Raw genomic sequence first — 12,445 nt, 5'->3', positions numbered from 1 at the left:
CTGAACCTGGAATATCATTCTATGATTTTGTGTCTTCAGTTTCTTTCAGCATCGTTTTATAGTTTTCATTGTAGAGATCTTTCACTTCTTTGGTTAATTCCTAAGTATTTTATTTATAGCTATTGTATATGGGATTACTTTCTTGATGTCTTAAAAAATTTTCTTTTAATTTGTAAGTTTCTTTATTTCTTTTTCAGGTTGTTTGCTGTTGGTATATAGAAATGCTACTGATTTGTGTATGTTGGGTTTATATCCTGCCACTTCACAGAATTTCTTTATCATTTCTAATAGTTTTCTGGTGGAGTTTTCAGATTTTTCCAAGTTAAGATCAGATCATCTGCAAACAAGGATAATTTGATTTTTTTCTTTCCAATTTTGATGCCCCTTATTTCTTGTTCTTGTCTAATTACTCTAGCTAGGACTTCCACTACTATGTTGAATAAGTGATAGAAGTGGGCATCCTTGTCATGTTCTTGATCTTAGAGGAAAGCCTTTTAGTTTTTCTTTCTTTAGTATGATACTAGCTATGGGTCTGTCATAGATGGCTTTTATTATTTTTGAGGTATGTTCCTTATGTACTTAGTTTTTTTAGTGTTTTTTCATAAAGGGATGTTGAATTTTGTCAAATGCTTTTTTACCATGAATTGAAATGATCATATGGTTTTGTTTTTTGTTTTTTGTTTTTTGTTTTTTGAGACGGTCTCACTCTGTTGCCCAGACTGGAATGCAATGGCGTGATCTTGGCTCACCGCAGTCTCTGCCTTCCAGGTTCAAGTGATTCTCCTGCTTCAGCCTCCTGAGTAGCTGGGATTACAGGCGTGTGCCACCGCGCCTAGCTAATTTTTGCATTTTTAGTAGAGACGAGGTTTCACCATGTTGGCCAGACTGGTCTTGAACTCCTGACCTCGAGCGGTCCACCTGCCTCGGCCTCCCAGAGAGCTGGGATTACAGACGTGAGCCACCACACCCAGGCGATCATATGGGTTTTGTCTTTCATGCTGTTGATATGATGTATCACATCAATTTGTATATGTTAAACTATTCTTGCATCCCTGGAGATAAGCCCCAGTTGGTCATGATGGATGATCATTTTATTATTGAATTCCGTTTGCTACTGTTTTGTTGAGGATTTTTACATTAGTATTCACCAGTGATATTGGCTTATAGTTTAATTTTTTTATGTGTGTTTATCTGGTTTTGTTATCAGGGTAATACTGGCCTTGTAAAATGAGTTTGGAAGTATTCTGTTCTCTACTTTTCAGAATATTTTGAGTAGGATTTGTCTTATTTCTTATTTAAATGTTTGATAGAATTCAGCAGTGAAGCTGTCGGGTCCTGGGATTTTCCTTGCTGGGTGACTTTTTATTATGGCTTCAATCTCATTACTTTTTATTGGTCTGTTCAGATTTTGGACTTCTTCACGGTTAAATCTTGGTAGGTTGTGTGTGTCTAGAAATTTATCCATTTCTTCTAAAGTTTTCCAATTTATTGGCATATAGTTGCTGATAATAGCAACTAATGATTCTTTGAATTTCTGCTGTAACAGTTGTAATATCTTTATTTTCATCTCTGATTTTATTTTTTTGGGTCTTCTCTCTTTTTTGCTTAGTCTGTCTCAAAGTTTATCAGTTTTGTTTATTTTCTTCAAAAAACCTGTTTTTTGTTTCATTGATCTTTTGTATTGTTTTCTTTATTTCAAGTTTATTTATTTCTGCTCTGATCTTTATTTCTCTTCTACTAATTCTGGGCTTGGTTTGTTCTTGCTTTTCTAATTCTTCTCTTCTCTTCTTTTTTGTTTTTTTTCTTTTTTTTTGAGACAAGGTCTCGTTTTGTTGCCCAGGCTGGAATACAGTGGCGCAATCTCGGCTCACTGCAACCTCTGCCTCTCAGGTTCAAATGATTCTTCCGCCTCAGCCTCCTGAGTAGCTGAGATTACAGGCGCCCGCCACCATGCCCAGCTAATTTTTGTATTTTTAGTAGAGACAGGGTTTCACTGTGTTGGCCAGGCTGGTCTCAAACTCCTGACCTCAGGTGATCCACCCGCCTCAGCCTCCCAAAGTGCTGTCATTACAGGCATGAGCCACCGCGACCAGCCTCTGATTCTTTAAGATGCCTTGTTACATTATTTGCAGTTTTTCTACTTTTTTGATATAGGCATTTATAGCTATAAGCTTTCCTCTTAGTACTGCTTTCCCTGTGTCTTATGTTTTTTGGTATGTTGTGTTTCCATTATCATTTTTTAAATAAAATTTTTGATTTCCTTCTTAATTCCTTCATTGGCCCACTGGTCATTCAGGAATGTGTTGTTTAAATTCTATGTATTTGTATAGTTTCCAAAATACCTTGTTATTAATTTCTCCTTTTATTCCACTGTGGTGAGAGAAGATACTTGATATTATTTCAGGTTGTTTTTGATGTTTTAAGACTTGTTTTGTGACCTAACATATGGATGATCCACATGCTGAGGAAAAAAATGTGTATTCTGTAGCTGTTGGATGAAATATTCTGTAAATATGTATTAGGTCCATTTGGTCTATAGTGTAGATAAAGTGTGATGTTTCTTAGTTGATTTTCTGTGTGTAGTGTTGAAGTCTCCAGCTATTATTTTATTGGGGTCTATCTCTCTCTTTGGCTGTAACAATATTTGCTTTGTATATGTGGGTGCTCCCAGGGTTGAGTGCATATATATTTTAAATTGTTATATCCTCTTGTAGAATTGAACTGTATCATTATATAGTGTCCTTCTTTGTTTCTTCTTACAGTTTTTGTCTTGAAATCTATTTTGTCCTATATAAGTATAGCTGTTCCTGCTCTTTTTGGTTTCCATTGGCATGGAATATCCTTTTTTATCCCTTTATTTTCAGTCTATGTGTATTTTTACAGGTGAAGTGTGTTCTTGTAGGCAACAGATCATTGGGTATTTTTTAAAATCCGTTGAGCCCCTCTGTCTTTTGATTGGAGAGTTTAGTCCATTTACATTGAATGTTATTATTGATTAGTAGGGACCTACTCCTGCCATTTTGTTATTTGTTTTCTAGTTGTTTTTTGGGCTCGTCTTCTTTCCTTCCTTCTTATCTTCCTTTTAATGAAGGTGATTTTCTCTAGTGGTATGGTTTAGTTTCTTCCTTTTTGTTTGTTTGTTTGTTTATCCGTTATATGTTTTTTGGTTTGTGGCTCCCATGAGGCTTGGAAATTCTATCTTAAAACCCATTATTGTAAGCTGATAACAACTTTACACTGTTTTTATAAACAAAGAAGGAAACAGGCAAAAAGAAAACTAATAAAAATTCTACACCTTAACTTTGTCCACTTTTTAGCTTTTTGTTGTTTCTGTTTATATCTTATTGTACTATGTCTTGATATGTTGTTGTAGTTATTTTTGTTGCTTCAACATTTAGTCTTTCTACTTATAATAAGAGTAATTTATACACCACAGTTACGCTGTTATAATATTCTGTATTTTTCTATGTACTTACTGTTTTTAGTGAGTTTTGTACTTTTAGAGGATTTCTTACTGCTCATTCATGTCCTTTTCTTTCTGATTAATTACTTCCTTTAGCCTTTCTTGTAGGACAGGTTTGGTGTTGATAAAATCCCTCAGCTTTTGTTTGTCTGGAAAGTTTTTATTTTTCTTTTATGTTTAGAGGTTATTTTTTCCATTTATATTATTCTAGGGTAAAAGTTTTTTCCTTGAGCACTTTAAATATTTCATGCTACTCTTCTCCTGGCCTGAAAGATTTCCACTGAAAAGTCTGCTGCCAGACATATTGGAGATCCATTGTATGTTACTTGTTTCTTTTCTCTTGCTGCTTTTAGGATCCTTTCTTTATCCTTGACATTTGGGAGTTATTAAGTGCCTTGAAGTAGTCTTTTTTGGGTTAGATCTGCTTGATATTCTATAACCTTCTACTTGAATATTAGTATCTTTCTTTAGATTTGGGTTTCTCTGTTATTATCCCTTTGAATAAACTTTCTACGCCAGTCTTTCTCTCTACCTCCTGTTTAAGACCGATATCTCTTAGATTTGCTTTTTTTGTAGCTATTTTCTATGCCTTGTAGGCCTGCTTTATTCTTTTTTATTCTTTTCTCTTTTGTCTCCTGTGACTGTGTATTTTCAAGTAGCTTATCTTCAGGCTCACTAATTCTTTCTTTTGCTTTATCAATTTTGCTATTAAGAGACTCTTATGCATTCTTTAGTATGTCAGTTGCATTTTTTGACTCCAGAATGTCTGCTTTGTTCATTTTAATTATTTCAGCCTCTTCATTAAATTTATCTGATTGGAGTCTGAATTCCTCCTGTGTTATCTTGAATTTCATTGTTTCCTCAAATCAGCTATTTTGTGTTCTCTCTCTGAAAGGTCACATATCTCTGTCTTTCCCGGATTTTCCCGATTCCCTGTTTAGTTCATTTGATGAGGTCATATTTCTCTAAATGGTCTTGATGCTTATGGATTTTCGTTGGTGTCTTGGCATTGAAGAGTTAGGTATTTATTGTAGTCTTTGCAGTCTGGGCTTGTTTGTACCTGTCATTTTTGGGAAGGCTTTCCAGGTATTTGAAGGGACTTGGGTGTTGTGATCTAACTTTTTAGTCACTGAAGCTGTGTCCACATTAGGGGTCACCCTAAGGCCAGTAACGCTGTAGTTCTTGCAGCCTTGTAGAGGTACCATTTTGGTGGTCTTGTATAAGATCCAAAAGAATTGTCTGGATTACCAGATGGAGAATCTTGTTCTCTTCCTTTACTTTCTCCCAAACAAATGGAGTCTCTCTGTGCTGAGTTGCCTGGAGCTGGGGGTGGGGGATGGGTGACACAGGCACCCCTGTGACTACCACTGCGGGTATAGCACTTGGTCAGATCTTAAGCCAGCAGAGCAATGGGTCTTGCCCAAGGCCCACTGTAACCACTACCTGGTTACTGCCTATGTTTGCTCAAGGCCCAAGGGCTGTACATTCAGCAAGTGGTGAAGCCTGCCAGTACTGGGTCTTTCCCTTCATGTTGGCAAATTCTCTTAGTCCCTGGGCAGGTATAGAGATGCTTTCTGGAGCCAGGGCCTGGAGCCAGAAATGTTAGAAATATACCTAGTGCTTTATTCTACTATGGCTAAACTGGCACAGAAATAACAAAACAAAGTCCTTCCTACTCTTCTCTTTCTTTTCCTCAGGCAGAGGAGCCTCTCTTCGTGGCCACCACCAGGACAGGCCCACAGAGAGTACTGCCAGTGTACCGCCAGTGTTCACTTAAGGCCTAAGGGCTATTTAGTCAGCTTTTGGTGAATGCTGCCAGGCCAGAGACTCACCCTTCAGGGCAGTGGGCTCCACTCTGCCCCAGGCTCAGTCCACAAATTCCATTCAAGAGCTAAGGCCTGGAATTGGGGACCCAAGAGCCCGTTTGTTGCTTTTGTCCACTGTGGCCAACCTGGTAGCTACACTGCTAGATAAAGTCCCCTTTACTCTTCCCTCTCCTTTTCTCAAACAGGAAGAGCCTCTCTTTGTAGCCACCACAACTTCTAATAAGCTGGGTCTCACCATAACCTAACACATTTCTGTCTAATCCATGCCCCACAATGTGTACTACCTGGTTATTGCTGCTGATGATTCAGGGCCCAAGGGCTCTTTGGTCAGCAGGTGATGAATCCTGCCATGACTGGGTCCCTCGATTCAAGGCAATGGGTTGCCTTCTGGCCCAGGGAGCTAGGGCCTGGAATGGGGGCTTCACGATTCTGCCCAGGGCCCTGTCCTACTGTGACTGAGCTGGTATCCAAGTTGCAAAACAAAGTGCTTTTTCTCTTCCCTTTTCTCTCCTCAAGTAGAAAGCAGAGGTCTCTTTTGGAGCTCTAAGCTGTGCTACCTGGAATTGGAGGAGTGAGGAGTGGTGGCATAAGCACTCTCTTAGCCGCCCCAGTGGTATCTGACTAAGTCAAGTGCCCCCATTTTACTGGCTCCAAGCCCTTTACAGCACTAGGACTTGCCCAGAAGTTGCAGTCCTTGTGGCCTAGATAGCCTTTCAGTTTTATTTAGGACCCCAGTGCACTTTAGCCCACTGTGGCGTGACTTACTAAAACTCAACTTCTGATCACTGTGATGGATGATTCCCCTCTGGTTTGGGCAGGTTTATATGCTCCCTTCATGCGTGTAGGCTGAGTTCCATTTCAAAGTCCTATGATCACTGCACTCTCCTTCCCGCAAGTGCACTGATTCTCTCCCTATGACATGTGGCCACTTCTGGGGGTTGAGATAGCAGTGGCATTGGCGATTCAAGATTGTCTTTCCCCTTCTGTGCCTCTTTCAGTGATATGAAGTTAAGATCAGGTACTATAATTGCTCACCTGATTTTTGTTTCTTATGATGGTGCTTTTTTGTGTAGATAGTCATAACATTTGCCGTTTATGCTGGGAGGTTGATCAGTAGCAGCTTCTATTCAGCCATCTTATTCCACCTCCTTCCCCAGTACTGCCCTGATTGAATGAGTTGGTATGTGTTCCTGTTTCTGTTTTTTGGAATTGTTTGTAAAGCATTGAGCTTAATTATTTAAATGTTTGTTAGAATTCAGCATTGAAGCCATCTTGGCCTGGGCTCTTCTTATAGGTAGTTTTTTTTTCTTTTTAGTATTATGGTAAATATATATATAACATAAAATTTACTATTTTGACAGTAAAAAGGCAACCTACCATATGGGAAAAATATTTGCAAATCATACATCTGGTAAGGGGTTAATATCAAAAATACATAAAGGATTCCTGCAACACAACAACAAAAATAATATGATTTAAATATGGGCAAAAGAGTTGATAGACATTTCTCTAAAAATGATATACAAATGGCCAAGAAGCACATGAAAAGATGCCTAGCATCACTAATCCTTAGGGAAATGCAAATGAAAACTGTAATGAGATACCACCACACACCCATTAGGATGGGCTACTATGAAAAAACAATAATGAGAGTTGGTGAGGATATGGAGACATTGGAACTCTTGTGTACTGTTGGTTAGACTGTAAAATGGTATAGCTGCTGTGGAAAACAGTGTGGTGTTCCTCAAAAAATTAAAAATAGTATTACCATGAGATCCAGAAGTACTACTTCTGGGTATATACCCACAAGAATTGAGTTCAGGGTGTCAGAGAAGTATTTGTATTTGTACGCCCACATTATAGCAGCATTATTCATGACCAAATCATGGAAGCAAGTCAAATGTCCATCAACAGATAACTGGATAAACAAAATGTGGTATATACATACAGTGGAACATAATTTAGCCTTAATAAGGAAGGAAACTTTGACACATGGTGGAACATGTATGAATCTTGAAGACAATATGCCGAGTGATCTAAGCCAGTCTAAAAAGGACAAATATTACATGATTCCTATTATGAGGTTCCTAGAGTGGTGAAATTTGTAGAGACATAAAATAGAATGGTGTTTGCCAGGGCCTGTGGGTAAGGGGAAATGGGGAGTGTGAGAGAACAGATAACTCCACGGGGCTTCCCAGAGTGCTCCATGTTGTATGGGGATTATGTCTGTCTCATAAATATATGTATCATTGGAGACAGGTTCATTACTACCCATTTTTGTATACTCTTTGTCTAGCACCAAGCTAGACATGTAGTAGGTCCATAGTGAATACTTGTTGAACTGGTAAGGGAATAAATTACCCTTATCTGTAACTTCCCTAGTTTTTTTATACAGAGAATGATGCTCTAGTTAGGCATTTTCCTAGGTATATACTTGCACTTTTTATCTTTCTCATTTCCCCGCTTTCTTTGTTTCTAGAGTGAGTTTTTGGCATATCTTTAACATATATATGTGTAGTATATATGTGTATTTTTACATTTGACTGTAGTTAAATATAAGCTTAAATATATTTTTTTCTATTATCACTATACATTTTATTAGATTCTATGTTCTGGCAGTTTTTCATTATTGAAAAGCCTATGTTACAAAAACATACCAATTTACTACCATCAATAAATGGAAAATGCTTATCTTAATATGTATTGTAACTACATTTTCTTCATCTTTAATGGGTAAAAACAGTTGTCATTGTTTTCATTAATAATTTTTTGACCACTAATAGGGTTGTACTTCTTTTATATGCTTGCTAGTTTATTTCTGATTTTGTAAATTATCTTTAGCAAATGTTTACTAATCAGATTGGTCTGCCTTTGAGTTACTGCTATTACCACTACCACTACCATTACCATTACCACTGTGTATTGAGCACTGAGCAAGATTTAAGGGGTACTACAGGAAATCATGGTGTAGAAGAGGAACAGACACATATATTATGTGCCATAATAGAGGCAGGTGTAATTTGTCATGGGATCTTGAGTGATAATATTAAGAACTCAGTAAGCTTTTAATTACCATGTGACAGGCACCATTCTAAGTAGTTTTTAAAATATTATCTCATTGAATCCTCATAACAACCCTATGCAATAGGTACTCTGATTATCTTCATTTTACAGATAAAGAAACTGAGGCACAAGGAGTTTAATTACTTGCCATAAGTGAAAATGTTAGTAAATGGTGAAACTGAGATTAAACTCAGGGAGTGTCACTCCAAAGTCTGTGTTCTTAACTACTAACCTATAATGACTCTATCAGTTTTTAAGTGTTGGATTCATCGAGGTGGTATTAGAGATATTCATTTGCATTATAATAAAAGGTGAGTATGTTGAAATGCTTTTTAAAATAGTCATATCATTTTCCATTCATTTATGATTATTTATTTTAATAATTATCCTGTTCAAGTGAACAATTAATGCAAATGTGACTCCAGCCTCTTACCTTTTTATGCAACTATCCATCTCAAATTCTTTTTTCCTTGGATGTGTATGCCTTTTTTTCTAATTGAAAAAAAAATCATAAATAAAATGACTTTCATAAGCATTAATGAATTTTTAACAAGGAAATTCTGGGTTTTCCATATCAGTGAAGATATAGGTAAGAAACATGGAAAAGCATCTTTTTTTAAACTAATGTACTAAATTTAAAGAGCTTGCTGGAAAGACATAAATAAATCTCAGTTTTGTTAACTGTTTTATTTTAAGGCTCTGGGGCATGATAGAATTTTGCTTGGATTGGAAATAGTAGCATTGTGTTTACAGTTAAATAATTAGAATAGAAATTATGTATGATAAAATATAAAAATGTCATAAGCCCTTAATCTCTTGGTATTTTAGTATCAATGCAAGTCTTGGGTAAAATTTCACCTCACTTCTTCCTGGTGTAGATTAAAGGAAAAAAAAAACTTAACCTCACTGTCTAAAATTGACATGTCATATCATTAACTCATAAAGTCGTACTCCTTTACACACACACACATACACACACACCACATTTGAAATGGAAACGTACACTGAAATTTGCAGCTACCCCATAGAATAATTTTTGGCACATAGTAGGCATTCAGTAAAGATTTGTTCAGTGAATGAATAAAGGCATTCTTTATCTCTCATTTTTATTTGATCATTATCAAGTTGTTGATAAGGAGAAAAACGTGGCCATTTACAGATATAACTTAAAGCATGCCTCATGAGCGAAATGTAAGTTTAATCATATTGTTTTGACAGTTTTAAGGATTCTAATCAAGGAAACCCTTTTAAGAAATTCTCATGTAGATGAAATAGGCTTTAAAAATACCTGTGCTCATCACTATCTATTTGAATGAAATCTGTGGTTAATTTATTTATAATGTAATGACTCCTTGATTAAGAAAAGTATATAATGTATTTTGCTATACAAATAGAATGTATATAACCCACTTTTAAATGATGAGCAAGGTGGAAAATCTGTTCTTACCAGTAAGCAGAGCGATATATCAAATTCCTTTTGTGTTCTTTTGTTAAATTTTCAGGTGAGGGGAAGTGGCTTCGAAACATTGACTATTACCGTTTAGATGGTTCCACTACTGCACAGTCAAGGAAGAAGTGGGCTGAAGAATTTAATGATGAAACTAATGTGAGGTAGGAAAAATTTTCTGTATATGTAGAAACATTAAAATAATTAATTTTAAAATTTACATAAAGTTCACTATTTTTATTGTGTATTTGAATGTTTTTAGCAAATGCAAGGTACAGTCAGGTTGCAAAACAGTGTCATCACTCCCTGCCCACTGAATTCACTTATGGAATCATATAATTTGTAGCCTTTTGAGTCTCACTTCTTTCACTTAGTGAGATTTATTTGAGAATCATTTACGTTGTTGCATATACCAATAATTTTTAAAAATTGTTGTATAGTCTTCCATTATAGGGCTGTATCACAGTTTGTTCCAGCTACTTCCACTTGAGGGACATTTGAGTTGTTTCCAGGTTTTGGAATTAAAATCAAAGCTGCTCTAAGCTTTCATGTTCAAGTTTTTGTGTGAACATAAGTATTTACTTAAATGAAACAAAAGCCTAGGATTGTGATTGCTGGGTCATATAGTAAGTGTACATTTATCTTTGTAAGAAACTATCAAGCAGTTTTCCAAAGTGACTGTACAATTTTTCATTCCCACCCGCAGTTGTATGAGAGTTCCAGTTTCCTTACATTCTTGTCTGTACATGGTATTGTCATTTTTTTAAAAAATTATTTTACTCATTCTAATGTATGTGTAATGGTATCTCTTGTGATTTTAATTTGCTATTCCCTAATGATAAATTATGTTGAGCATCTTTTCATGTGCTTATTGACCATTTTAATATCGTTAACTGTAGATACAAGGCAATTTGTGTGTGTATTGATATTGTTTTAAGCTGTTAGTAATTGACAAAATCAAGCTACATTTGGAAAGAAAAAGTTTTATATATAGTCATATGTTGCTTAACAACCAGTATACATTCTGAGAAATGCATCATTAGGCAATTTTGTCACTATGCAAATATCATAGAGTGTACTGTACATCAGTAGGCTTTCTGTGATATAGCTTATTGCTCCTAGGCTGCAAAACTGTACAGCATGTTACTGTACTGAATACTGTAGGCAATTGGAACACAATGGTATTTGTGTATGTAACATATCTAAACAGAAAAGATACAGTAAAAATATGTATTATACTCTTATGAGATTGCCTTTGTACATGCTGTCTGTTATTGACCAACACATTATGTGGCACATGACTATACATACATCTAAACATATGCACATATGCATACGTATACACATACACAAACATAAGAAAGCATGGCATTTAAGAAAAGGATAAAGGAGATGGGGTTAGTTTAGTAGAAAGATGGCTGAAGTATGCCTTAATAAATATTTTAAACTATGGAGAATATTATACCGTGTGTTTAAAACATGTTTTAATTTTAGCAGCATCATGAACTAGACCTAGGCTTAAGGCTAGAGAAATTTCAGTTACATTTTAGGAAGATTATTAATTATTGAAAACCCGTAGCCTAAGAGAGCTTACAAAGGGATGATTTGAGTATAGTTAAATTATAAATGTATATGATTGATTATATAATTGTTTAAAGAATAAATACATTTTTATATTCTGTGTTTTTCATGTTTAAACAAATTATTATTTGTACATGAGTGTGAAGAAGTAATTTTATTGAGTAACTCAAATTTCTCAAACATAATCTAAACCTTTGGCTTGCTAGGTTTCCCAAATTTTAAAATACGACAGTGGCATATAATCTTGTCACGTGACATTTATACTTGATGACTAGTAGGGAAAAACATTGAAATGTAGATGTTGAGCTGTCAGCTTGGCTTACTCACTAGTGAATTACCCCTAAACATATGCCAAAAAGCATGTCATTCAAATTCATGCTTCAGGCATATACTGGTTGAGTATTTCTTATCCAAAATGCTTGGGGGTGCTAGGGACCCGAAGAATTTCAGATATGGGATTTTTTTCAGATTTTTGAATATTTGTATTATATTCTTACCTGTTGAGCATACCAAATCTGAAAATCTAAATCCAAAATGCCCCAATGAGCATTTTCTTCGAGTGTTATGTTGGCACTCAAAAAGTTTTGGAGTTTGGTGAATTTAGGATTTCATACTTACAGATTTGGGCTGTTCAACCTGTACATGTATATTATGGATTTGGGGAGTTGCTCTTGAGTACCTGAACCCATACACGTGAAATCCACAAATGTTATGCAGTCTCTCAAAATCCACAAACAAACAGAAAATGAAACAAAAAACAAAATGAAAAGAGCAAGGAAAAAATCCACAAATGTTTTAGATTATATCTCTGTAAATTCTAATTTTTCATGACTCAGTAATTTTCAATAAATAGGATATAAATATAATCCTTGTTTATGCCAAAGCAATCTGAAAGACACATTAAAATAAACTTTAAGATAATGACCATTTGTAACGTTGTTGTTTTGTGTGACCTGGAAGTAGTTTTCAGCAGTCTCAGAGTGCCTCGTTAGCTTGATACTATTTTTGGTTTGTTTCTCTTTTAATTTAGAAATGATTATAGATTCACCTGAACTTGCAAGTACA

At 35.5% G+C, this 12,445-nt stretch overlaps 1 protein-coding gene across 9 annotated transcripts in view; it reads left to right on the top strand.

The window, feature by feature from the left end:
- Positions 1-12,445, top strand: part of ATRX (ATRX chromatin remodeler) — a 286,622-nt gene that overhangs the window by 207,772 nt on the left and 66,405 nt on the right. For all 9 annotated transcript variants that reach the window (XM_008978121.6, XM_003824403.6, XM_003824402.6 and 6 more), the window contains one exon: positions 9,855-9,963. In XM_008978121.6, the coding sequence (XP_008976369.3) occupies positions 9,855-9,963 (109 nt within the window). The remainder of the gene's footprint in view (positions 1-9,854; positions 9,964-12,445) is intronic.

The sequence above is a fragment of the Pan paniscus genome, chromosome X (genome assembly GCF_029289425.2).
Source record: "Pan paniscus chromosome X, NHGRI_mPanPan1-v2.0_pri, whole genome shotgun sequence".
Lineage (NCBI taxonomy): Eukaryota > Metazoa > Chordata > Mammalia > Primates > Hominidae > Pan > Pan paniscus.
The sequence above is the reverse complement of the archived record's forward strand: the minus strand, read 5'-3'. Positions and strand labels throughout refer to the sequence as shown.